Here is a 27,718-nt window from a genome sequence, read left to right on the forward strand (position 1 = left end):
GCATTTTCTCCACTTAGCTGGAAACACAGATTTCGAGGAGTGAGGTTTTTGACTTTAAGTGTTTTTAATATTGTCTCTTAATCTTATCAACAACAGGGAAGTAAAAGTAAAATCTAATTATTAATAGCATTTATACCTTTTTTCTGACAACTTCTGTTCCAGTTTGATGCTGCTTATCTGAATCAACAATTTCAGAGATTGTGCATAAATCACTAGTCATTACTTTCACAGAATTCAGAGATGTCATACTTTTCTGGTGACTTTTATCAAAACAGCAATAGTTTTTCCTGTTCTTAGTTTTGCCTCATTTTATTTTTTTAAATGTCAAAAAGCCAATTTTTTATGAAGATGATTTGTTGAAAAGGTTGATTCCCACAATTGGCATACCTGACTGAAATGCCAGCATCACTGTATAAATTAAAAACAGCAGGCAATAGTTGATAAAGCTCTGAAGCACGGGGGCGTTCACTTTGTATTTTTCTGCCAGATACTGGCTGGTGATGGCTGTTCCACATATACACAAAGACAGCATCTGACCCAGGGCGATTGTTTTCAAAATATTCCTAGAAAATAAAGAAGGAAATCTGAATACCTTGCAAGTAAGTTATATAACTTGACACAAACACATATATGCACAACATACACAGCACATAACACACACTTTAGTGCTCAGCAAAAAAGAAAATGCTAATTATTCCAGGTGGCTCATTATTTCATTTTATTGCTTACTTCATATGCACAAAAATTAAACTGTTGGATTTTGAGAGACTACATTTTTATTCTCTTTTACATTTCTGATTTCTACTCATTACCACAAAAATGCATATTGCCCCATTTTATTAACCAACCATTTAGAAATCATTTGGATTACTTAGCTATATCCTACACTACCTACACTATTTGGAGTGTGTGTTTTACATGTGTGTGATTTTTGAAAACTCAGCTTTAACTCCAGTTTTAAAATCTTCCTATTCGTTAAATGTTTTAACATATCATCAACCTTTCATTCTCCCAGTCTTCTTGATTTCTTCAACTAGAAGAAGTGGTTTTCAATTTTGCCTGCGTGTTAGAATTACAGTGCTTTAAAAATGCCAACATCAGGCTGCACCTGAGAACAAATACGTCATCACCTTTTGGGGTGGATCCCGGGTGCCAGTGATGGTCAAAGCTCCCCAGGTGATTCCAATATGCAGCTAAGGTTGTGAATGGCTGGTCTAGAGGCTGGCACTCTGAATCCATAAAAGAATAAAACCCACACCCTGTCCTTTAGCATTTTAAAAGAGAGAGGCATCTTAACAACCAACTAAAAAACAGCAGCCTGTAACAGTGGTGCAAGCAAAGGGATAGAAGAGCACACCAGTGCTACCAACTAATTCTGAGTGAGGGATTAGCTGGCAGAGCAAATTGGGAAAGGTTTCATGGAAGAGGTGATTTTTCAGGCAGGTTTGGAAGTATATAAAGGATTTGTAGAGGAAGAAGTAGGGAAAAGGGAATTCAGAAAGAAGTAACTAGGACCAAATGCAGAGAGCGACAAACATCTAGGGGTGGGCTCAGGAAACACCCAGCAGCTCAGTGTGCCTGGGGTATAAGGGCCACAGCTGTGAGAGGTAGTAAGCAAGACACTTGGAAAAATAAGTTGTGGCCAGATGGTGAAAAGGTTTGAATGGCACAACAAGACGCTAGGCCTTTATGCCCTACATGGCTGGAAGTCACAGAGGTTCCAGCACAGAGGGATTTATGAAAGTAACTCTGATGTTAGGAAAAGAAGGATTAGTGAGTGACAAGGAAAATAAGACAGAGAAGCCAATAAGAAAGCCAACATAATGACCCAGGCCAAAGTGAGACGTGAACGATAGCCCTGTCAGCATGAATGGAGAGTAGAGGTTGATATAAAAGACTCCATAGAGCCTAGTGCACCATTAAATCTCAGGAGGAGGTGTTGAACATGATAGACTAAGATGACTGGATGGATATAAGGCTACTGACCAGGACAGCGAATACAGGGTGAGAAGCAGGTTTGGGGCAAGGCAAGAGTAGTGAGTTCAACTTGAGAGCAGTAGAGACTGAGGTGGCTGAAACGTTGAGAGGAAGAACAGTACGGGGTTTGGGACAGGCAGACTCTAAGATGGGCCCCTAGTGAATCTCTGCTTCCTAGTATTTTTGCCCCACGTAATCTCCTCCTGAGTGTGGACAGGACCTCTGACTTGCTTCTAACCATTGGAATACAATAAAAATAATGGCATGTCATTTCCATGAACACATTACATAAGGTTCTAACTTCCATCTTGCTAGGCAACTCCACTGATTCTCTTCTTTGTGGGCTCTGATGACACAAGCTGCCATACAGACAGGCCCACATGGCAAGAAACTGAGGGTGGCCTCTGGCCAACAACCAACAATCCACCGGGAACTGCATCCTGCAAAACCAAAATGCACTTGGAAGCAGATCCCTCCCTATTCGAGGCTTCAGGTGAGATCCTGCCCTGGCCGACGCCCTGATTGCAGTCTTGTTTGAGACCCCGATGCAGAAGGCAGAGCTAGGCCATGCCCAAAGGCCTGATCCATAAAAACTGTGAAATAATAAATGTGTGTTAAGTTTGTAGTAATTTGTTACACAGCAAATAGATAACAAATACAGGGTTGAAACTATAGACTTCAGAAAGTCAGACCATATCTGTTTTGCTCTCCACTACATAACTAGTGCCTGGTATTTTGTTGTCACTCACTAAATTCTTGTCGAATGGATATAAATGGATAAAGTAATTACCACATTTAACCAAATATATGGTAACTCCAAATATAAAACTCTTCCCCACATTTTCAATGAAGTGCCATGGTCAGAGAAAGAAAGATTATGAGAGTGCCATGACACAGGTGCTAAGAGTGAAAAAGCATTTTAAGAAAAAAGAAATCAATACTGTAGTGTCCACAACTGCAGAGAGAAGAGGCGGCGTTATAGCTGAAGAGGTACAGTTGGACTGGCAAGCTGAACATTTCTAGAGATCTTTGAAGGAAAGCTTTTTATAGTGGTAAAGCCTCAAGTCAGATTCCAGTGGGCTGACTGAGTAAAAGATGAGCACCAAACATAAATAGCTCTTTTTTAATGTGGTAAGAGTGTGGAGAATAATATTATCTTGTTAAAGTATCCAGGAAACATATAGATGTTTGGGAGATGAGCAGAACCAGTAAGAGTAAAACCTTGAAGATTGACAAAACAAATTAAGAGATGATAAAGACTGACAGACATTTCCTGGAAGGTTTAGGAGTGAGAACTCTGCAACTTTTATTTAAAATGTCCTCTATATAAATACTTCCTTCCAGAGCTCTTCTACACAAAGTAAAAAACACCAAAACAGCAGAAGACACAGAATATCTATCTAAAAGCTTACAATGTATTCTTTTCTCTGGAGTATTTGTTTCAGTAAAATGCAACTAATCTCAAACAAGTCTTGCACAAGGGCAGAAAAAACAAGGGGACGTTTGCTGGGTGAGAAAACCCTAAAAACACGTTTAGGGCATCTACTTTGTGCGAGGCAATGAAGATACAAAACTGAACAGGCTCTCTCTGTGCCTTGGAGGCTCAGAGACCACCAGAAATAAGTAGGCATGTAAACTAGCAGTTAGGGCGCAGCCAGACAAATGTGAAAATAGACTAGTTAAAAAAAAAAAGTTAAAACTTCAAGAGTTCACTAGACTGGCACAATGAGGAAAGGCATTCCAAAAAGAAGGAATAGCATATACCAAGGCACAGAGCTAAAACAATATGGCACCTTCCTGGATTTCAAGTGGGCTGGTGTAGCCGCGGCACAGAGTGCAGGAGAGAAAAAGAGCAGCAGATGAGGATGGAACAGTCAGAAAGGGTGGTGAAATCATCAAAATCTTCTAAACAGTAAAGTGATTAGCAAGGTGGGAATTGAGCTTTTCTAGATATGTCATGGCACATAGCACCAAAACTTTCCCTGATTCCTAACATGAAAACAAAATAAACAGGAAAGGTGACATAGAGGAGTGTAGAATAAAACCCAGTTTTCTGGATCAGACAACTGGATAGAGAGCAGTATGGTTCATCAAGATCCTAAAAACCAGAGGACAAGACCCATTTGGAAGGGAGAATACTGTAGCTCCATTTTGGACATGCTGGAGCTTGTTTAATAATGAGGCGGTCCAGAAGAAATGTCCAGTAGGCAATTTGGAGATGAGAAAAAGGATGAATTGAAGAAATAAATTTGGGAATTATGAACCTAAAGGTGGTAGCTGAAGTTGGGATATAAATGAAATCACTATTACATGCCTAAAAAGAAAAGAGGGTAAAAAGGGGGAGAAAGGGAGAAAGAAAAACTCTGGGGAAACAGCAACATTTAAGGGGCTGGAGAAAGAAGAATTATATATGGAGATGAAAGGGCCTGGCCAGAGAGACAGAAAACAAGGCAGGAAGAACACTGGAAGCAAGAGAAAATGCTGTTTCAAGGAGGAGGCGCTCTGTGTTTGGACTGCAACAAACACCGCTGCTCTGCCGGCTCCACTCTCCCTCTCCACAATCCAGTACCTACACTCACCAAGAGTTGGGGCTCTGAATCACTGCATCCGATGGGACCATTCCCTTTCAGCAGTTCCCCTTCACCCTTAGATGAAAGCCACACTTTAAAGCAGTCTGAGGCAACCTACCATCTGATCCTTGCCTAGCTCTCCAGCCTTATCTTGGACTACTCTGTCACGGCTTTAATTTTTAATTGTTTAAACTTCTTAGAGGACATTTAAAATATAATAAAGTGTAATGCATAATCAACATGTATTCATATATCTACCAGGCAGCTTAAGATATAAAATACTGGCAACATCAACATATCCCCATATCCCCCTTGTGTTTGCCCCTATCTCTCAGCCCTCCTAAAGTAACTACTTTCCAGAACTTGGCATTTATCATTCCATGGGTCTCCATATATTTTAATATTTACATAAGTATCTCTAAGCTATAAATAGTATTGCTTTCCTTCTTTTCAAGATTTATAGAAACAGCATCATAATATATGTGTACTTCGGCAACTGGCTGTTTTGATCAACATTGAGAGTCATCTATATTGATACAGTAGTTCTACTTCATTCCTTTCCATGATACAATTATATTACTTTATCCATTCATTGTTGGTATTTAGGCTGTATTCCAATTTGTTTTTTGCTTTTTATAAACAATGTCTCTGCTCCAGAATGGGGGTGTCCAAAACCCCCCAAAGCTTGCGGCTGGGGGATGGGGAAAAGGAAGCAGCTTTCAGGATGCCTTTGCGTGCCTGGGGCTAGTGGCTAGTGTCTTTGTTATGCAAAATGGCTTTGACACTTCCAAGGCCAAAGAAGATGGGAGGGGTCTTGGAGGGGGGGGTATATGGTAATGGAAAGAGCACACAGAGCCTGCGTGAGGTTCTGTGAATGGTCAGAACTGGGGACCATGCCCACTGCCTCACAGGACGCAGTCAGGGATTTCAAAATAAGTGGCAGACATTTTACCTAGACACACCATCCAGCTTTGAGAAGGGAGGACTACATGCAGTTTACAAGGAGGCTGGGAAATTCACGCGGTTCTGGATTAAAAGCTGGCAAGCACCATAACACAGACAAGGCCTCCCCAATCAGAATTGAATGATTGGTAGCTACTGGTAAAGCTGAACTGTGTCTAGGAAGTAGGGAAACAGTTTCTCTTAACTTTTCTAAAACTAGCCTGGTTTGGTAAGGGAAGGCTGAACTAAGTGTTTGTGGGCGTTTTAAAGAAAATAAGACTTAATGGCAGAAATCGCAAATAATCTACATCTATATAACTGTTAAATAATTCTTTTTCTTTTCACTAAACTCTGGTATTGAGAGTTATAATTCTGGCGGTGGGCAATCAGGCCCCTAACAAAACAGCCTGTGGGTTCTGTTTCAATTGGAGAGCCCAGGGGTTCTGTTACACCTCTACAAACATTCTTTCTTATGTCCCCTGAGGTACACATATCTAAGACTTGTTCTGGTTTTTAGCAAACTGGTGCAAAAGGGTTACTGCCTGCTGGGGACCACTGCAGGCATCCATCTGCGGGAAGCAGGGAACTCAAGAGCACCTACAAGTATCGTAACTTTCTATTTGTGCCATGAAGTTTAAAGGAATCATTTACTTTGAAGATATATCTAAGAGTGGATTTGTTAGTCTTAGGTCATAAGCATCTTCAAATTTACTACCTTGTCTGAGCTAAAAAGCAATCTGAGATGGCTGCTACTTGTGCTGGGCTTGGAGATTCCTAGGGGAAGCCAAGCTGTGACTCTTGGCTGGCTGCTGCTAGTGCCGGGCCTAGGGCCACTTAGCAAGAGGTACAGGGGCTGGGGGCTTACTGAGGCCAACTGTTGCTTGTTTGAGAGGATTTAGGAAGTTGTGAAGCAGGAGCCAAGACCAGCCATTCACATGGAAATATCATGGTTAACAGTTCTGGTGAGCTTCTGGGGATCTCCAGGGCAGGGCAAACAGTATTAGTCAGGTTGATGGAATCTCAGATAAGGCCTGCCAGCTCTGTGGCTCTGTAGGGGGAGGGTTCAGAAAAGGGACAATGGCCTCTGCCTCCCTTTCTGTCTGGAAGAAAGCTGTCACCCAGCTCTCACCTTGATGCTATACACTTCAGTTCCTCCCTGTATGTCACCGGTGCCTTTCAAGCTGCTACCCCGGTGCTGGAACTCAGAGGCGGTGAGTCTGAGTAAGTCTTCATGTGGGTTCTTTAAGGGGAACTGCTTGGGACTCCAGAAGTTTCTTTCACTGACTCAGTTGCTAGTAGTTTTTGCAGCCAGAGTTTTGGAGACTTATCATTCTGGCACTGGAACTCTGGGTTGGGGGGACTGGTGTGGGGCTGGGATTCCTCTCTCTCGAGATAACCCTCCTGAATTTTTATCCACCGCACGTGGGTGTGGGGCCAGCCTGTTCCATATCTCCACCACTCCTACCAGTCTGGATGGATGTGGTATCTTTAATTTCATTGTTGTCAGAGTTCCATTCAACTCAATTTCTTGTGGTTCTGAGTGATTGTTGTTCTATACTGCAGTCGTAATTTGGATGTGGTTGTGCAAGGAGGGGAGTCGCGTTTACCTATGCCACCATCTTGACAGAAAGTGACAATAGTTCTTCTCAGGATACTCTACCTATCACAGGCTGCTGTACCAAACTGGATCCAGTTTGCTGCCTCTTCTTCTGTGCTCACGTTTTCCTGAAGAAGGCTGATTCCAGGTTTTAGGCTGATCTATCATAGACAAAAATTCACCACATGGTCCTGTATACTAGAAATCTACAGAGCCAAAGCCAGAGGATGAAAAGGTACATTTTGGAAGGACAAGTGTCATTGTCCCCAGCCACATACTTCCCTCAAGAAACCTGTGGTAAAGGGTACCTGGCCAAGGACATGGTTCCAATTTTCCTGTATTTCAATGGTTAAAGCTGTATCATCATAACACACATTCTCAACCTGATCCTCACAACAACCCTGTGAAAAGCAGTCTTACTACACTCCTGTTACAGATGGGAACATGAGACTCAGAGTGGTTCCATAACTCACCCACAGTCATACAGTTAGTAAAAGGCAAAGGAAGTCAGTGCTCTTAGCTACTGAAAAACTATCATAGATCAGGGAGTTCAAATGTACTTAAAGAATCAGATCTAGAGAAACAACTCCTCTCCTGGAAGAAAGTCTCAGAACTCGGCACTTTGGTGCTAATGTCCACTTTTTTAGGTGAAGAAACTGTGGCCCAAAAGAGGGAAGTACTTTGCTTAAGATCATACAAAAGCAGAGTTGATGCCCAAATTTTCTGACCGTTGAACATCTACTGTCCCCAGTACATCACATGGTCTTGGGATAATAATTGAGGTCATCCCTCAGAGTTGATATCTTCTTACCTTCTGTACCTCTTTCTCCTCACTCGTTTTCCCCCAAACACCCCCCTTTACCTTTCTTCACTTCTCCATTATGATTTTATAACAGAGCTTATATTATTAAACCCCTTCTTCAAAGCATCCTTGCAACCTACCTCACTGTCAGAAAAGAATTTTAGCCTGACCTCTCTCCCACTACAAACATTGCTTTCCTGTACACCAGAGGACGAGTTGGATGTCCAAAGTGCAGGACACCAAAAAGCTAACCAAGTGGCTGATAACCTAATCAAATTCAGAACATTTTTCGCATCCCATAATGGACTTGGAAGCAATTATAAATTTGAAATAAGTGAGAATAAGAAGTGTGAAAGCACTAGGCCCTGTTTACAAATTGACAAAATTCCTTCAGTAAGCTCATATTTGCATTCTAACATAGCACAATGAAGCAAGCTGTCTTCCAGCTATGAAGTATAACCATCTTCTAAAAAGAGAAAGAGAGAGAGAGTCACAAATTGAGTATGGAGATTTAAAGTTACAGGAATATACTTCTCTTGGCTCCAAATCATAATGACCTCATCTCTAATGGAAGAGTAAGGGTGAGAGGGAGGGAGGCAGAAGGGACTGAGTGGGGTGGAGGCTGAACAAAAGTAGAAGGAAGAGAAAAACAGACTTGTAGGGAGAGACAGCAAAGGCCTCAAGACAATTTTTGTTACTTGGAGCTTCACATTTAAGCATTTGCACTTCACCACAGGGTCCTAGTTCACACAAATTGTGAACTGAACCCTGGGATTCTTTACACCATAAAAAAAACCTGTTCCTCTCTAAAGGAAGCTGCCAGAAACAATGTGCACCTAACCATGGGATATATCCTGTCACGGTTTTTCAAACAGAACGTTCACTGAAGTGAACTTCAATGGCAGGATATGGTCCAACTCCAAGACACGTTCCCCAAGGCGGTGTCCCGCTGTGGGAGCCAGGCCAGCAGAGAGCAGAACAAATGAGTTATGGATCATTTGGGGTACTGGTAGGAAAACAGGTAGGAGATAAACTGAGTAAGGTCACTTCTGACTACTTTACTGTTTGGGTATATTGTATGAACTGAAAGACTCAAAAATAAAAGTATTTTAAAGCATTTTATTTCCCTCCTTCTTTCTTATAGGAAACCTAAAGAGCCTTGATCACATACTAATAATGTGAACAATTTCCAGATTCAGAAATGAAGGAAAGGCCATCTTGTGGGGTTTTGCCTAATTCAAACACTAGTTTTACATAAAATGTATATGAGACATAATGATGGGATTGATTCATTTCTTTAGCTCTTCTTCATTTGCAATGTCAAGTTAGACCAGCAGCCCTCTACCTGGGTGTATGTAAAATAATCATAGAGGGCTTAAAAAGAAAAAACAATCACATCAAGACTAGCCCAAACCAACTGAATCAGATTCTCAGGAGCTGGGGTCCAAATATCAGTCTATTCTTACGAAATCCCCTAGATTAATCTAATATGCAATAAGGATAGAAAACTGCTGAATTATTCTCTGCCCTTTATTTGAAGAAAGAGTTCCATATGACTGATAAAATACACTGTCTGGATGCAAATCACACATTTTTCTTTACATTATGTCTCAATAAATCTGTGCTGCTAGATTGCACATTGTCAGCTAAAGGCAGGATTTAGCAGTAGAGCTAAAAGACTTCTACAGAGCATAGCTTCTTAGGAAAGATTTTAAAATTCATTACATCTGCTACCTGTAAATACCTGGTACAAAATAAAAACTGCAGCACTTCAAAAAAATCCTATTACAAATCTGAAAATATTCATTTAGAGCAAATCCTCATATTTAGCACATAGATTATCTAGTGTCTATTACTGGATCATTTTAAATCATATTATAAGTGCCCTGGCTGGTGTGGCTCAGTGGATTGAATGCCGGCCTGTGAACCCAAAGGTCACTGGTTCGATTCCCAGGGAGGGCACATGCCTGGGTTGCGGGGCCAGGTCCCCAGTTGGGGGCGCATGGAACACAACCACACATAGATGTTTCTCTCCCTCTCTTTGTCACTCCCTTCCCCTATCTCTAAAAATAAATAAATAAAATCTTTAAAAATAATAATAAAAATAAAATAAATCATATTAGAAGCAAGCTAGAAAACAAATAGTTTTTCTTCACATAGTAAGTAGCAGCCTGGTTGACCTTTATATTTTTGCCATATCTATGTTTCTATGCTTCAAAAATGTAAACATTAGTGTATGACCTAATTCTGATTAGTGTAAGTAGCTAGCCAGCAGTTTTGAAGAACACACGTTCTGATGTAAAAGGACATTTTCAAAACTCAAAGTACACAAGAAAGTCAAATTTCAAAGAATAGAAAATGTACTATTAGCCCTGGCTGGTGTGGCTCCGTGGATTGAGTGCCAGCCTGCAAATAAAAGGGTCACAGGTTTGATTCCCAGTCAGGGCACCAGTTGGGGGCATGCGTAAAGCAACCACACGTTGAGGTTTCTCTCCCTCTCTCCCTGCCTTCCCCTCTCTCTAAAAATAAATAAAATATTTTAAAAAAAGAGAAATGTACTATTGTGTAAATATTATTCCCTTAAAAGGAAGGCAAGTAAGGAAAGGAGATTTATGTTTTCTTTTTTCCCACTGAGTTACATCTTATTTATAGTAGGTGCTAAGTAAATTTTTATTAAATTAATGAATAAATACTGCAAGCAATTATTGAGATGCCATAATGTAAAAATGCAAGGTAGGGAACCCTTATGGACACGAGAACCTTAGAAGTGAACCCAAGGCATTCATAGCAGAATGAATATGAGCTCAGGAGTCAGCTACACCAGGAGTCTAAATATAAATTTGTTACATGACGCAGGCAAGTGAAAACAGTGGTCTGAGTTGTTTTTTTTTTTTGTTTTGTAAAAGACTGGTAGAGATTACACTCCAGATATAGCCTTTGAGAAAGGAATATTTCTTCTTACCACAGTAAAAAGTATATTAGACTTTGAATCAGAGTAATTCCATTTCTTACTAGTGTTATGAGTTGAATAAGTTAGCTAGTTTCTCAAAAACTCTTGCTTTATTTTGTTCTGTTTTGTTTTAAAGGGTGTAATACCACTTGTATGGGTTTAAAGTTAATTGATATTGTTATAGAGCAAGGTCCCCCAAAATCCCCAGAGACTGCGGGTTGGGGGATGGGGAGAAGGGAACAGCTTTTAAGATGTTTTTGCCTAACTATGGCTGGTAGCTAGTGTCTTAGTTATGCAAATGGTTTGGTTCTTTCAAGGCACCAAGGAGATAGGAGGGGTTTTGACTATGAAATAGTGAGGAAAGAGCTTACAAAGCCTACACAAGGTTCTGTGAATGGTCAGAGCCAGTTACCACTCCCACTGCATCACAGGTAGAGGTCAGGGATTTAAAAATAAGGCGGCAGCCATTCTGGGGGAGATTAGAGGGTACTAAACGCAGTTTGCAAGGAGGTAGAAAGAGAGCAACATGCGGTTTTAGAAGAAAAGAGATCCATGTGGCTTTCAAAGGGCAGAGAGAGAACCATGTGTGATCCAGTGCAAAACGGCACTTGTTTTCCTGGACTGTTATATGGAGGCTGATGACATCGCACCCCAGATCCTGAAGGAGACAGCTGACAGATAAGGGTGGGGAACTCTGGGGATGTTTTTGGCTTATAGCCTTTTGGGGAGCAAGGGAAGTGCTGGGTCCCGTGGGAGAACAGGGATCTGAGCTGAAGTGCTCACTGCCCTCCCCAGGTTGGAACATTGTAAATAAAGACCTGTGTTCCTCAACACTAGTTGTTGGGTTTTACACTAAGGCACAACCTGAAAGAAGTCCCTTTTACTCTATAACAATGTAATAACCTATGTAAAAATATCTACCACCTTAGGCACTGAGTGAATTTTCTTTCCTTCCTTCCTCTGCTTCACTCAGCCTTTTGGAAACATCTTGACCAGCGCTATCAAATAGAGCTTCCTGCAACGATGGAAATGTTCTACATCTGTACCATCCAATACAGTAGCTTCTAGTTATGTAGCAATTAAGCACTTAAAATAGGGCTAATGTGAATAAAAATATGAATTTTTAATGGTATGTAATTTCAATTTAAAGTAAAATAGCCACAGGCTACTATCATATTGAACAGTGTAGCATGGGCCAGCATTGTGCAACAGAAGTTACTGCAATGACAGAAATGTTTGAGAAGTGGCTACAGAGCACTTGAAATGTGGCTAGTAGTGTGAATGAAGAACTACATTTTTGCCTTTATTTCACTGTAATCCCTTTTCATTTAAAAAGCCGCATGTGGCTGGTGGCTACACAGCTGTAGACCAGTGCTTTCAAATCTTAATGTGACAGGAATCACCCCAGGATCTTGTTAAATTGCATATTCTGATTGAGTAGGTTGGAAGAGAAGCCTGAGTTTCTGCATTTCAAACAAGCTCCCAGGTAATGCCTGTGCTGCTGGTCCACTGACCACACTTTGAGTAGCAAAGTTCCAAAGCTGGGCTTCCAATTCTGAGGTCTCTCGGCTCTGGAAACCCATGGAACTGTAACAGAAATCCATGGGCTGTTCAGGAGCTGTCTTTGACCTTCAAATAGCTTAGTGGTACTTCTGACCATTGCTCTTAAGAATGCAAAATGATACAATCCTTGGGTGGGGGGTGGAGGAGTGCAATTTTTAATTTTACCCCTAGGAACCTATTCCTTAGATACTTTGGCAAAAATACCAAAGGTGTACATACAGGCTACTCACTGCTGCAGAATTTATAGTAATAAAAAACTAAAGAAAAAAACTAAATATTTAACCATAGGGAACTAATTGAATAAACAAAAAGTACTGTGCAGCTTATAAAAAGCAAGGCAAATATTTCTATCACTGCAATAAAGTGACTGCCAAGATATGCTTAAAAAAGCAGCAAATATGGAGGAAAATGGGTATGAGATGCTAACATTTATATATCTTTGTTAATATTTTTAAATGTAAAGGTAAAAAAAAACTTTAAAGTTATAGGTCAGGAAAGAGAGCAAAGCAAAAGACATACATGTCTAAATATACCTTGTTTTATAGATTTGTCTTTGGAGCCATGTAAATATTTTACATCATTATAAAATAAAAGTTAATTTTTAAAAAAGCCACATCTAAAATTAAAAAATCAAATTTTAAAATAAAATTAAGGATATTTTAAGCTGGTCTGTAAAACAAAATAAAGAGGAATTATTTCAACTGACTTTAAAACACACTAATTTGATAATACATTCCAACTAGATTATAGTATAAGAATAGTAAGAGTTGTGAAATACCTTAAATTGTTTGGAGGTGGTGTTGATATTATTTTGAGACTGAAATAAAACAAGAAATTATATTAATGTATTAATTTTGGTACAGGAAAAAAGGTATAAGATTAAAGAGGTTAAGTTAAAAAACTATCATTCCGAATTTTATTGAAAGAATAAACTCATAAGACATTTTATATTTTTGTAAGTATATATTTCCTATCTTTGTTCACTATAATTCCCTGAAACAATGACCAACCAAAAATTATAAACACTCCTGTGCCTAGAAAATGGCAACTAAATAATACTTTGTACTAAAAAGAATTAAGGCTCCTCAGAGAATGATTTCAGACCTGGGGCAAGAAAAATACAAAATAAGCCTGGAACACCTTGTCACACACCAAAGAGAATTGGAGTCATGAAAAAAAGACAGTCTAAGCATCACCAAGAGCAACTGCAACTGCAATGGACTGAAATACCTCTAATATGTTTAAATCCACAATTAATCACAATACTTAAAATTAAAAAAAAATAAAACTCATTGATCATCTTTGGCAGGTGTTAAGGAACTAACAGATTATTTAAAAAATTGGTAAATAAAGGGGAAAAAAGCAAACATTTATCCTGCCCTTCCCATACAAATTATACTTCAGGGTAATGAGTCAATGACAGAGTTTCTCTTTGTAGATCATTTTATAACACCTAATAAAATAATGAATCTAAGTAATAAAACTCAATAGATCCTGATATAACAAAAAGAGACAAGCAAACATTATATTCTGATTTCTGACTTCCAGTCAAGATGGCAGCATAGGCACAATGGCTCACCTCTTTGTTCAACCACATCAATATTACAACTAAAATAAAGAACAACCACCACCTGAAACTGTTACAGAAACAGGGGTGTTCCAAAAAACCCCAGAGTTTGCAGCTGGGGGATGGGGAGAAGGAAGCAGCTTTTCAGAATGCCTCCACATGCCTGAGGCTGGTGGCTAGTGTCTTTTTTATGCAAAATGGCTTTAATGCATCCAAAGCCTCAGGTAGATGGGAGGAGTCTTGAACCAGGGGATGGTATGGAGAAAGCACACAGAACCTGGGTAAGGTTCTGTGAATGGTCAGAACTGGTTACCGCACCCACTACATCAGAGGATGTAGTCAGGGATTTAAAAAATAAGCGGCAGACATTTTAGGAGGGCTGACTGTGCGGATTTAACTAAGGTTAAGGCGGACTGTGCGAATTGGACTAAGGCTGAGGCGGACTGTGCGGATTTAACTAAGGTTAGGGCTGACTGTGCGGATTTCACTAAGGTTAGGACTGACTGTGCAGATTTAACTAAGGTTAAGGCGGACTGTGCGAATTGGACTAAGGCTGAGGCTGACTGTGTGGATTACAAAAGGACTAACTATACAGTTTACAAGGAGGCTGAGAATCCATGAGGTTCTGGATTAAAAGCTGGTGGACCCCATAACACAGACGAGGTCTCCCCAATCAGGATTGAATGATTGGCAGCTACTGGTAAAGCTGAACCGTGTTTGGAAAGTAGGGAAAGGGTTTCTCTGACTTTTCTAAAACTAGCCTGGTTTGGTAGGGGGGAGGCAAGGATATGTGTTTATGGGTGTTTTAAAGAACATAAGACTTAACAACAGAAATCCGCAAATAACTAAATCTATATAACTGTTAAATAAACTATTCTTTTTCTTTTCACTAAACTTTGGTATTGAGAGTTATAATTTTGGCGGCGGGCAATCGGGCCCCTAACTAAAGAGCCCGTGGGTTTGTTTTCAACTGGAGCAGCCCAGGGGTTCTGTAACAAAACCACCAGAAATTGAGTTGAATGGAAGTCTGACAACTATGGAATTAAAGGAACCACATCCATCCAGACTTGTAGGAGGAGCACAGGCACAGAAAAGGCTGGTCTCCCACCCACATGTGGTGGATAAAAATTTGGGAGGGATATCTCAGGAGTCAGGAGTCCCAGCCCCACACCAGAGCCCCAGCCCAGGGTTCCAGTGCCAGGAAGATAAGTCCCCACAACTTCAGGCTGCAAAAACCAGCAGGGATTACATCAGTGGAAGAGACTGCCAGAGCTCCAAGTTGACTCAGTTGTCAACTTGGAAGGTATAGGTGGCGTGCTGGGGAACACTGGTGTCTACCATCAAGGCAAGCAGAGGCTATTGTCCCCTATCTGGGCACTCCTCACACAGAGCCAAAGAGCTGGCAAGCTGGTGCCGTATCTTAGATGGCATCAATCTGGCTATACTATTTGACCTGCCTTGGAGGTCCTACGAGTTTGCTGCCAAAGAATTCAGACATTTTTTTATTATAGAACAACTGTTGCTGAAATTTCAAAATATGATTTACATTCACCAGTACTCCAAAATCATGGTAGTTAAAAACCCATTGTGAGATCTTGTTATTTAATTTGTGTTTTTTAAAATAAAAGAAGCACATATATTAACATATCACAATGTGTTTTTAATAGTTTAATAGGTGTAATTTGTTTCCATTATAATCCTATGTAATTTACTTTATGCATTAAAAAGTATTGTTCTGAGAAGGAAATACAGGAAACCCACCAGAAAGATACAATCAGCAAAACTCAGAATGTGGGAAAATCTACATGACAAATGAACTATTTCCTCAAAAACAAACTGCAAGAATAAGGAGAAGCCTACAGAAGAGATGCAGACTAATAACCTGAAAACATGGGCCTTATGTGCATCTTGATTTTGTCAATGAAATAAAGTCCAAACCTATAGAAAAGTTTTATAAGAGTTTATTTACACCAATTACTTAGGAAGCAAGATTTCAACAGACTGGGAAAATGCTCCTAGAATGGCAATATGACACTTATTTTTATACATTTAGTGTCAAAGGAGAAAAGCTAAGGAAGGCTACATGAAATCCATTGGTGGTAGATTAAGGAGGAGGGAGAAAGCAAAGCAGGGAGATCTCTAAAACTGGATACAAAGTAAAATAGAGAAATATACCGTATTTTTCACACTGTAAGACTCACCTGACTGTAAGACACACCTAGGTTTAGAGGAGGAAAACAAGAAAAAATAATATTCTGAACCAAATGGTGTACTAAAATATTTAATAAAATATAACAATAATATTTCAACCATATAAAGTGAACAGCAGTCAACAGCAGTATTAAGAACCATCATCACTGTCATTAACAAATGAGGAGAGACTTTAAAGTTCAGAATTTATGAAGCTCAGTTGCTCATAATCACTGATATCACTTTCTTTGCCATCTTCATACTGACCAGACGCCCTGAGATTCAGCAGTAAAGTGGGACATTTAAGCATCCCCAGGGGTTTTGCGTGGGCCCACTGCTTCCTCTTCTAACAGCTGTTGCCACCGCTGAGAGGTCAGGTAATACACATCATGGTCCATGATGTAATATTTGCTCCATAAGATGCACAGATATTTCCCCCCACTTTTGGGGGGAAAAAAATGCATCTTATGGAGCAAAAAATATGGTACTTCTTTTACATCGGTGGATACACGATAGATAACATTTACATAAAATAGAGATGATATGCAGGCAACAAGATAATAATGAGAAGTTTCAAAACTAAGGATGCTATAGGCTTGGGGTATGACTACCCACCATGACCTACCCAGTCAGGAATTTATGATCAGATCACCCTCTGGTTACTTTCAGTCCAGTGACCTTGTTGGACCTTCTATGCGGCCCCTTTTTTGTTCACAATTTGAATAACTATTCATAAAATTATGTGGTAATTGGGGAAATTTGAACGTGGACTAAATATCTGAAATTAAGAAACAATTGTTAATTTTTGGGTGGAATAACAGTATTATGACTTTTTAAGTCCTTATAGTTTAGAGAGTAATACTGAAATATTTATGCATGAAATTATACGATGCCTGAAATTTACTTTAAGATAGTCCAGAGGAAGTGAAGCAGAAAGGTATAAATGAAACAAGATGAGTTGATAATTATTAAAAATGGATGATACATACATTTCAATATGTAATAGTTGCTAATTTTATTTGAACATTCCCATAATAAAATGTTAAAAAATAAAATATAAAAAAAACCTAACTGCCCTGGCTGGTGTGGCTTAGTTGGTTGGAGCATCATCTCATAAACTGAAAGGCTGTAGGCTTGATTCCCAGTCAGGGTACATGCCTAGGTTGCGGGTTGGTCCCCAGCCGGGGCACGTACAAGAAGCAACCAATGATGTTTCTCTCTCATATTGATGTTTCTCTCGCTCTCTCTCCCTCCCTTCCCATCTCTCTAAAATCAATAAGCATGTCTTCAGGTGAGGACTTAAGAAGTGGAAAAAATAACAAATAATTTAAAAAGCCTAATGAAAACCCTACATTTACCCATGATAAGGCTATAAAGACAAACCAACACATCACATTTATTTGCTTTCAGCTATAATTATACCAATCAAATGTAGTCACACTCATTTTCTCTTGCTAATCAGAAGCTTTAGTGTCTGATTAGTTAAAACAGAGAAAATTAATTATGTATTCCTTAACAACTGCATTTTAAAGGAGTTTCAAAATCTCTTAAAATATATAATTCCTGGCATAAAAATAATAAAAGGGGGTTATAATGGAGGAAAACCATGAAAATTGCTGACCTAATATAAAATGTATTCTACCTGGTTTATGTTTTAGGTATCCCAGGTGGGTGTATGCTCCTAAAAGGCAGAATCAATGTCGTATTCATCTTTGTTTCTCCAGTATATGAGTCAATACAGGCTGCTGAACTGCTGAAAAGGTAAATAATGCCAATGGAGGAGTAGGAGGCCCATCTGCATCAGGGGGAACTACAATGGGCTACAAAAAGAAATCACTCTACAATAACCTGGAGATGTGTCAATCCAAATACCACCAGAAAGCATTCAACTTTGAAATGGAAACAGAAAATAAGTTGCAATGCATTTGAAACAGGACAGAGTGATGCGGATCTGTTCTGCCGGGCAATATAAATTTTGGAAAAAGGAAACCTGCCAAGTTTCTCCAGTCTTATACCGGAACAAAATCCCCAGTTAAAGTAACAATTCAGTCTTAACCTCTTGTGAGGCAGATACCAAGAGTACAAAAGTGCCAGGAAGGAGATAGGGACATGTAATTTCTTTTGTTCTAGATTCACCAAGCAACTTCACATCTTGTATTTCCTAAGCAGATTTCCGACCCCACCCCCACCCCCACCCCCAGGATGGTCTTACTGTGACCAGCTGTCCAATTTAACAGCAAAAATTCTCATTATAAATTAATATATTTATTTTCAAGTATAAATTATGAGTCTGAACAGCAAGAGCCTGGTCAACCCCAAATGAACTGATAGTGATATTTCAGACAGAGAGAACTGGAGATTTTACCAAACAACAGGAATCCAAGGGTTCAGATAAAATAAGGCTTCTTATTTACAATTCTAGAAGCATGTTCATAAAGTTCTTCCAAGACCATGGCCTGGTATTTAATGAAGTAATGAAGCAAGCTTTTCCAAAAATTGCCCCATAAATTATAACACCCATTATATTTTCTTATATTTATGATTACAGAATAATGGAAAATGACTCTTCTGAAATTAGCAAGATATTTTTTCTGTACTCTTCTTCACAATATATCATCTTGAACTTCTTCACAAGTAGGGAGGGAAAGCTAACAAATTTCTTAGTATTCTATAACAATATAACAGAAGTTTAGAGAAGAGCAAGCTTAGTGTGGGCCTAAATCCAGCAAGTGATCCCACAGGATTACATTCAGTCCCTTTAGTGGTAACTCAAGGACATTCAAAATGAACTTCAACCTCTGGGCCTTCCCAACTCTGTTAGTTCCTGGAACTGTTTCATTCTAGTCTGACTTTGCAGGAACAAGAGAAGACTTAGAGCCAAAGAATATTAGTGGAAGGGGTAAAAAGTCAATGACTAGATTGAGTGATGGATCAAACTGACTAATTGAATGAATCTTAAATTAACAGAGAATTTGGGTGGGATTGTAGGACATTTTTTGTTTTGTTTTCTCCTTTATCCATTTTGTACATACCAAGTTTTCTAACAATGAGAAATCTATTTTTAAAATCTGTGTTCTTTCTTAAAAGAATCAGGAGTGAAGGGACCAGAAGAAAGCACAAAGAATTTTAGAAGACTTCTTGATGCCTCATTTTGAATCCTTATGCTAATTTAGATTCACAGCTCACCTTCCCTCTTTCTTTTCTCCCCCAACCTCCTTAACCCCTATGATTCTCTGTTGACAAGTCAAGGTTTTCCAAACTGCTGACTTAAAGCTCCCTGGACTTACCAATGGGACATCTCTCATTATTGAGTATTATTTATTTATTACATTCATGCTAATGGACCCCATCAGAATACCTTATTTTGTTTTTATAGTACCTAGCAATTCAGAAAAACTTTTCTATACCCTATCTTACTTGATTTTTTTATCATTTGACATCGCTGTGGGGTTACAAAAAAATTGAGGCTGAGAGAGGTGAAATGAGACACTAATTGACATTGTTCAAAAGTGGCAGACTAAGCTCCTGGCCCCAAAGTAGAGTGCATTTGCTAGCCCACTCTGCTCCCTCCTGCATGATTCTGTTAAAATAATTTCAAAACAGAGGACCTATCCTTTTTTTTTTTTCCTCTATAATCAACTATTTGATGAAAATTAATAAAGCTGCAAAAATACAGGTTGGCTGATCCTAATACATCTCTCTTTATAAATGCCTGACTTTTTATGTGATCATTCAATATGACTTCATTATTATATTTTCCCATATACTTAATATAAAATATACTACATTATAGCTGCAGACTCAGTTATTATAGAATGAAATCAGTTATCACAGTTATAATTATTTTACATTTTATTTGAAATTTTGTATGCAAATATATCCTAAAATACTCAAAGCAGTCTAGTAACTACTGTCCACACTACTGAAGTATACAACCTTCTGAACACCTCACAACTTCAGTCACAATATCATCCCACAGCCTATAAGAAAGCTACCAACATCATATCCTCTAGAAAATTAGAGTTAAGCAGAAAATCAAATGGATGCTAGTTGAGGAGCCAGCACTCAATGCCTTGAATAACTACTGAAACTTTATGGACTGAACAGAGCACACCTGGAAAACTGCAGCCTTGTCCAAGGGAACTGATCTATCTCAGGAGTGACCAAGTCAAGTTTATACCTGTCTTTTCAGGAGAGGGAGTAGCCTTTGCAGTAGTACACCACGCTATGACTTCCACCTAGAGACCAGAATGTGTGGGAATTCTCTTTGCCTGCTTAGTGGAAATAGTCCAAACTGGCAGGCAACTTCAACAACCCACAGTAACCTGTATAAACATCTTCTTAATGGTGCCCAGTTCAAGTCAGCAAATATTTTCCTAGTTCCTAGCAGATTCCTGACACTGTGTCAGGCTCTGGGAATACAGAGGAAAAAATGGATAGAGCCCATGCCTTCAGGGAATTCACAATACAGCAGTAAAGAAAAACAGTAAAAAAAACAATTAGGATGGGACCTAACCTAATCTGAGATTTCATGGAAGACTTTACTCATAAAGTGATATTTCATCGGAGACTTGAAGAATGAAGACAGGTTGTTTGGGTCAAAACAAAGGGAATGGAAATTGCTGTGCTGCCCCAACAGAGGCAACAGCATTGTAAATTCTCCTTGAATAGGATGCTTTGAAGGACTATTTTTTTTCAAACTATTGTAATATCTAAATGAACCTCCTTGTGGATTATCAAAACAAAAATACAGTTTCAGAACTTGAGAGTTTTATTTGTTTTTTGTTTTGTGTGGTTTGCACTGTAAAAAAATGTAATCCTCTGATGTAGATAATCAACTGGTCTGCAGTCAGAAGAATGAACTCAACAGCTAAAGCAAAGCACATAAGAGAACCTGGTGTGGTTTGGGTTCCTGGCTCCAGCTGCTTCTCTGCTCACTGTGGTTTGGCACGTTAACCCTTCTTGAATTCTGTAAAGTAATAAATCTTCTTTTTCACCTATGCCAGTGGTGCAAAGGAATTCTCTGCCAACAACCAAACTAATATGCTTATCAAACACCACCCAGAAACCAGAAGGAAACAGGACTCTAAGCCTGACTGAGAAACTTCCTGGGGACTCAGCCAGCGAGGGAACCTGAGGCATGAGGGAGACTTCCGGTGAGTCATGTTAGCCATTCAACCCTCCACAGGCCTCACACCAGAAAAACTCGCTCCCCTCCTCAGTAGGTTTTAGCTGCTGTAATTTAATCAAGCTCACTCTCAAGTACTCTCAAACTTTTCAACTGAACTGCCACTCTTAGGTAAGAAATAAATGCACATTATTGGGTAACCTGATGCAAGACCCAATTTTTTCAACTCTCAGGTGTTACCTTTAAAATCCATGTATTTCACAAGTAATACGGTCATTAAATGGAAACATTTAAGCCAGTAAATATCACAGAAACCCAACTTCCTTAGCCATTAGAAATATAAAAATTAAGAAATACTCTTTTACACTCATTTGTCAAAAATGTAAAAGTCTGAAAACACCCAGTGTTAAAAAAGATGTTCCTTTCATGTTCAGCTGCTGGATGTGTAAATTGGTACAACCACTTTGGAAAAACTATTTCACATTATTTTATGAAGCTGAACAGTCACATACCCTATAATTGAGCAATTTTTCTCCTAGATGTATGCAATGTGAAGGTGTGTGTATAAAAGAAATTCTTATATGTGATCAATAGGAGACATGTAAAAGAATGCTTCTAGAAGTCCTGTTCAGTAGAGCAAAAACCTGCAAAAAACCCAGGTGTCCATCATCAGAATAAATAAATAAAGTATGGTATATTGCACAGGAAGGTATATTATATGAGCCAATGTGAGTGTTTTACAGCATCAGGCAAAAATATAAATGAATCTTAGCAATGTGATATGGGGTCAGAATAAATCCCAATAGATTATATATATCATAATATCCTTTTAATAAAGTAAAAGTAAAAATAATAAAAGTATATTTAGAAATACAGAGGTATAAAAACCATACAAAAATAAGAGCAAGGAAATAATGAAAAGGATTCAGAATGGTGACAATCTTTGGTTGGGGAGGAAGGGGAGGGCAGAAGAAACGACCAATAGGTAGATGTACACTACCATCAAAATTCCAGTTTTAGGACTGGTGGTGACTTACAGGATGTTATAGCCTAAAAGAAAATTTTAATTTAGCCACTCATGTATCTACAATGAAAGTGTGTCATGAGCTAGAGATTACAGTTAACCCACTTCTGTGCAACTGGAGTCTAAAGAAATAGATTAAATCATGCTTCAGGAAGATGAATTATATTTATCTTGTGACTTTACATACTCTCTGGCATCCCTGAAGATACAAAGAGCTGAGAGCAAGAAGCCAGGGGTGGGGGTGTGTTGTAAATTGTCGGAGGCTCCTTTGTTCTGTTTGCTGCCCAGCTCACAGAGGTAGGATCACACAATGGTTAGGAACACAGGTCCTAGAGCCAGACTGCCTCAGCGCATAGGAGAGAAAATCTGGTTGTGTTTCTTACTCCTGTGTGACAATCCTGTTAGGAAAAATTACTTAACCTTTCTCTACCTCAGCTACTGTGTCAAATTGGGCTGGCAATGATAGTATTATAATACTGCAGAAAGTTATTATAAAGATTACATGAGTTAATCCACGCTGAGGTCTTCGAACACTGGTTTGCTCTGTGTGTAGTAGGTAAGCTGTACTCAAGAAAGTTTGGCTTATTATTTATTTATTTATTTTTATTTACTTGTTTTTAGAGTGAGAGGAAGGGAGGGAGAAAGAAAGGAACATCTATTTGTTAGCAAAACATTGACCAGCTGCCTCTCTCACATCCCAACCAGGGACCTGGCTCTCAACCCAGCCCTGCCTGGGAATCAAACCGATGACCTTTCAGTCCACGGGACAACCCCCAACCCACTGAACCACACCAGTAAGGGCTGGCGTATTATTATTTTTATCTCTGGTCTGATATCGCTGTCAAAAGCTTAGGAAATATTCTTCTAAACACTTCTGGGCAAGCTTATCCCAATACTACTCTGGGAAGCTCTAAGTCACAGCAAAATACTAACCTCAAGTTCTCAGTAAGGATTTTGTTCCTTAAATGCTCTGGTTTCCAAGGAATGACTAGAAAGATGTATGGGACTTATCTATGGTTTTTAATGGAATCTATCCCTGCATAATTAACATAAATAACCCAGTGTTTGTGACATATCATTTATCTGATTACTTTAATTAACATAGGCTCCTTTAACCATCCAAAAAAAAAATATATATATATATCTCCCAAAATCTGTGGACTAAAAGTTTTTATAATTTATTAAAATGAAAATCACTTAAGTCTTTATACAGGGACTATTTATACTTTTAGTACAAGCAATTCTAAGGAACTGGGTTATCTGGTGTCTATAGTGTTAACAGGTTAAAAATCATAATTTAGAAAGAATGCAGGCTTCCAGAGATATGCTTAGTAACAAGTGACAACTGTGAGAAAAAAGTAAAAAAAAAAAAAAAAAAAATTCATTTCAATGGCCCGTAAGTATTATTACTGCCACTCAGCAGAATAAATTTCTCAATGGTAATCCTCAGTCATGAAGAAAAGGTGATATATTTATTAAAAGGCAAGTAGTCTCATATATATATTTGTTTTAAATGCACCATGAAGACTTTTAAATAATGGGTTTTTTTTTTTCTTGGTAAAATCTCCAGGATTAGTGGCCCACTGAGTAAGTTAATAGATTGGCCTACACTATAAAGTTATGTGATACAAACCAATCAAGTATTGAAGAACCACCACTCAAAATTATAAATAAATTAACAGAAGTGAATAATCCATTGCATAGTTTCATTATGTTGCATTTAAAAGTAAATTTTAATACTTAAAAAAGTGAGTTTTAAGTTACCTGTAAAATTCACCTATATGAAATGGTTTGTTTGATAATCCTCAATAAATAATAAAGTTTTTTTATACTCTTTAAATAAACTTACAAAAACTTATTACACAAATAGTTACCTTGGGAGGCAATTCATTTCTTCCACAGATGTGGCTACCGTTCAAAACATCTCTGGAAACTCCTCTTCAGAAATAGATTAATTTTATTACAGTCCTAATTCCTAAATCTTATTTATCAAATCTGGTTGTAAATGGGTTTTTACTGTTTCTAGAAATCAATTACTACCATTTCAGTTCAATGCCAGGTACAAGGTAGTAGATACTTCAAAGAAGAACTACCATCTCTGGCCTTAAGGCATTCTCCCAGGCTGGTGATAATTATCTTTTACTTTACTAAATGTAATGAGTTAGGAACAGGTACCTGGCACCCAACCCAAGATGTATAGGAAGAGAGAACAGAAAGGAGTCAGGAAAGAAGACTGCCTCAATTAGTGCTGTCTACAAAGTCTTTAAGCAGCTAGGAGAAGAGGTCCATAGGAAAAGCTTTCAGGACGGGGAAACAGGTGTATTGGGGCAGGCTATGGTGTGTGCAAGGAAGCCAAAGCTTGTGAAGCTGGAGAGCCACGTGAGAGATGGACGTGCTGGGAGATGAGCCTGCAGAGGGAAGAAGGCCAGTGATAGAGGATATTGTAGTTCAGGTCAAGAAGCTTGAGCACTCACAAAAGGACAAATATTGCATGTCTTCCATTGTAGAAGAGCTCTAGAACAGTCACATTCACAGGGACTGAAGGAGAATGGCAGTCACCGGGAGCTAAGGGGAGAAGGGGACGCAGAATTATTGTTTAACAGGTACAGAGTTTCTATTTGGAATGATGAACAAGTTCTGGAAATGGAGATAGTGATGATTGCACAACATTGTAAATATACATAATGTGACCAATCATACACTTTTAAATGGTTAAAATGGCCCTGGCTGGGCAATTCAGTTGGTCAGAATGTCATTCTGAAACACCAAGTTTGCGGGTTCAATCCCCAGTCAGGGCACATACAAGAATCAACCAATGAATACACAAATAAGTGTAACAACTAATTGATGTTTCTCTCTTTCCCTTCCTCTCTTTCTCTTAAAAATCAATTAATAAAAATGTTTAAATAAATAAAATGAAACAATTAAAATGGAAAGTTTTATGTAATATACATTTTACCATGATAAAAAACTACTAAAACTATCATAATTGTGTTCAGGTAAAGGAGAAGGAGAAGGGGTTAGGGGAGGAGAGGGAGCAAAGAGGGGAAGGGGAACAACAACAATAACCAGAAGCATTAGCAACAGCCACAGCTTGAGCTCCATCCAATAATTAGTGACTCTCAGACTTGTTTTAGCTGCAGAACCCTTTCTTCGACATCCTTCATAAAAGCCCAAGTGCAACAGGCAAAGCAACAGGCCTGGTGGGTGCCAGAAGCCAGTCCAGAAGCCCACCAGCAACTATTTTCCAACTTGCTCCCATAATGGACCCTGAGGAAACTCCAGGAAACCCAGAGAACTCCCCCAATTTGCAAACCACTGGTACAAGTGATGGGAGGAAGTTGAAGTGTTTCAGCCTGAACAAAAAGCAGTGAGATTTCTGAAACAGTAAAGTAGATCTGGTCTTTAAAATCAAATGAGCTGTCTCAGTTCAGCCTCTTACCAGCCATGTTCCCTAGGGCACATTCCTTATCAGCTGTCAAAGGAACTAAGAAAACTATTTTCATAGGATTGTCTAAAGACTGCTGAAATGTGACTAGGGTACCCCATACAGGGCGAATTATCATCTGATGGCAGCTATCGCTACCCCTGACTTTCACTTGGCATCGCTGTGGTTCCTGGGTAGTGAGATGATTCTGAGGCATGGACAGAAGCTATGACAAGAGTCTAAAAGCCTGAATTGCAGTAGTGACAATAGGAATTAGAGCGGATGCTGAACTCCAGACATTTTCTGGAAGTGATGTAGAGATGGGGAAGGAGCACTGGCAGCCATCTGATCTTCCTCCAAATCGACCAGAAGAAAGGAACAGAGATAAGCAGGAATAACCCAACGGTTGTCTAGAACTGGTCTGGTTCGTAGCAGAGAGCCCCAGGCCCACTGGAGGGCAGGTTGGAAAAAAGCTTTTAAAGTCCTGCTTTTACCTCTCCCCTATATTCCATGCGGACAATTACTCACTGTCCCTTTAACAACTCCTTGCTGTGTTGAGAAGTTAATAAAAAGGTTCAGGCTATCCAGCCAGGAATCTTTCCTCCAACCACCCCCTCCAGGCTCCTAAGGTTAATGGGCTAAATTCTAGAGAGAATGTCTCCTCTTTCCTCTTCCAGAGCAGCTGAGGATAAAGCCATGGTCAACACCTGATGAAGGGGCACTGAACAATGTGATCAACAGGGGTTTTGTGGTACCCAAGGATTCTCTGTCCTAGGGCTCATCCCTCCCTTCTAGTTAAAGTCATCTGGAGGGACTCAGAACTGGGCCTGGCCATTGGCTCTTCCCCAGCACATAAGGGGACATGTATAAGAATGCTCATCACAGTGTTGTTTGTGGAGGCTGGTGAGGCAGGATAGTGAGAATCTAGGAAAATTCCTTGGCAAGTAGAATAGGGAGACTAAGACAGATAGCTGAACAAACTGGCCAAGCAATTTACAGCCAGATACAAAAGGTCACCTCCCTAGAAATAACATCTAGGCCTGAAATGTATTTTAGCTCCAGGCCCAGAAAAGCACAAGTGGGCTATACCAGGACCAGCTACAATGACTAAGGACTTCCTGTCCTGGCACTGATCAATCAGTGGAGACCATGACCCAGAAAGGGCACACCTGTGAAATTAATGCATATTGGGTTGAAACCCTCCCCTGAAGCCTCCCCTAAGATTCCCACCTGCAAGAGAGAGAGAAAAGCCCTCAAGACAAAAGACCCGGCATGCACACTCCCGCTCTGGGGAACACTCCTGCACCTTTCTCTTCCCCTTCTTCTCCCCCATAGGCACGCATCTCCTAAACTCTAAGAGTATCCACAAGACTCGAAACCAGGGCAGCAATGGGCAGTGGCAGTTCATCCCAGGCTAATCCCCTGAACATGTTTCCAAAGCCCTCCTTTCTCTGCTTTCCCAGTGAGCTAAGGCAGCCCAGCCTAGGCTCTCCTGTTGCTTTTTCTATGCTAAGCCCTTCCTTGTTTTATTGTCCGCAGATTTAATAAATAAGGCCTCATAATCACCTGCACTCATGTTGTGAAATCTTTCCTACACAAAGTCAAGAACCCACACGCTACAAGCCATCCCTAGGCAGACCCGCACAGGGCTAAGCTCCTGTCCAGTAACACTGGGAGCTGGAAAGTACCTGGGTGTCTTGTCCATCACTGGAGCACTGTACCACAGAAGCACAGAATTGGCTGCAGCAGTTAGTTTGAAACAATAGGCTAGATCAGTGGTTCTCAAATAGGGGTGATTTTGTCCCCTAAAGAGACTTTTGACAATGTCTGGAGAGATTTTTGATTGTCACAACTTGGAGGTTAGGGGTGAAGGGGAGTGTTATACTGGCATCTAGTGGGTAAAAGCCAGGGGTGCTGCTATATCCTACAATGTACAGGACAGCCCCCCACAGCAAGAATTATTCAACCCAAAATGTCGACA

At 39.5% G+C, this 27,718-nt stretch overlaps 1 protein-coding gene across 3 annotated transcripts in view; it reads right to left on the reverse strand.

The window, feature by feature from the left end:
- SLC35F2 (solute carrier family 35 member F2) overlaps positions 1-27,718 on the reverse strand; it is a 48,707-nt gene that overhangs the window by 14,150 nt on the left and 6,839 nt on the right. For 2 of the 3 annotated variants that reach the window (XM_090265881.1, XM_090265879.1), the window contains exons 2-3: positions 13,180-13,218; positions 388-563 (exon numbers count right to left, since the gene is read on the reverse strand). In XM_090265881.1, coding sequence (XP_090122007.1) covers positions 388-563; positions 13,180-13,218 — 215 coding nt within the window. The remainder of the gene's footprint in view (positions 1-387; positions 564-13,179; positions 13,219-27,718) is intronic. The other variant, XM_090265880.1, reaches the window with a different exon arrangement.

The sequence above is a fragment of the Furipterus horrens genome, unplaced genomic scaffold (genome assembly GCF_987537825.1).
Source record: "Furipterus horrens unplaced genomic scaffold, mFurHor1.1.pri manual_scaffold_2, whole genome shotgun sequence".
In the NCBI taxonomy this organism is placed as follows: domain Eukaryota; kingdom Metazoa; phylum Chordata; class Mammalia; order Chiroptera; family Furipteridae; genus Furipterus; species Furipterus horrens.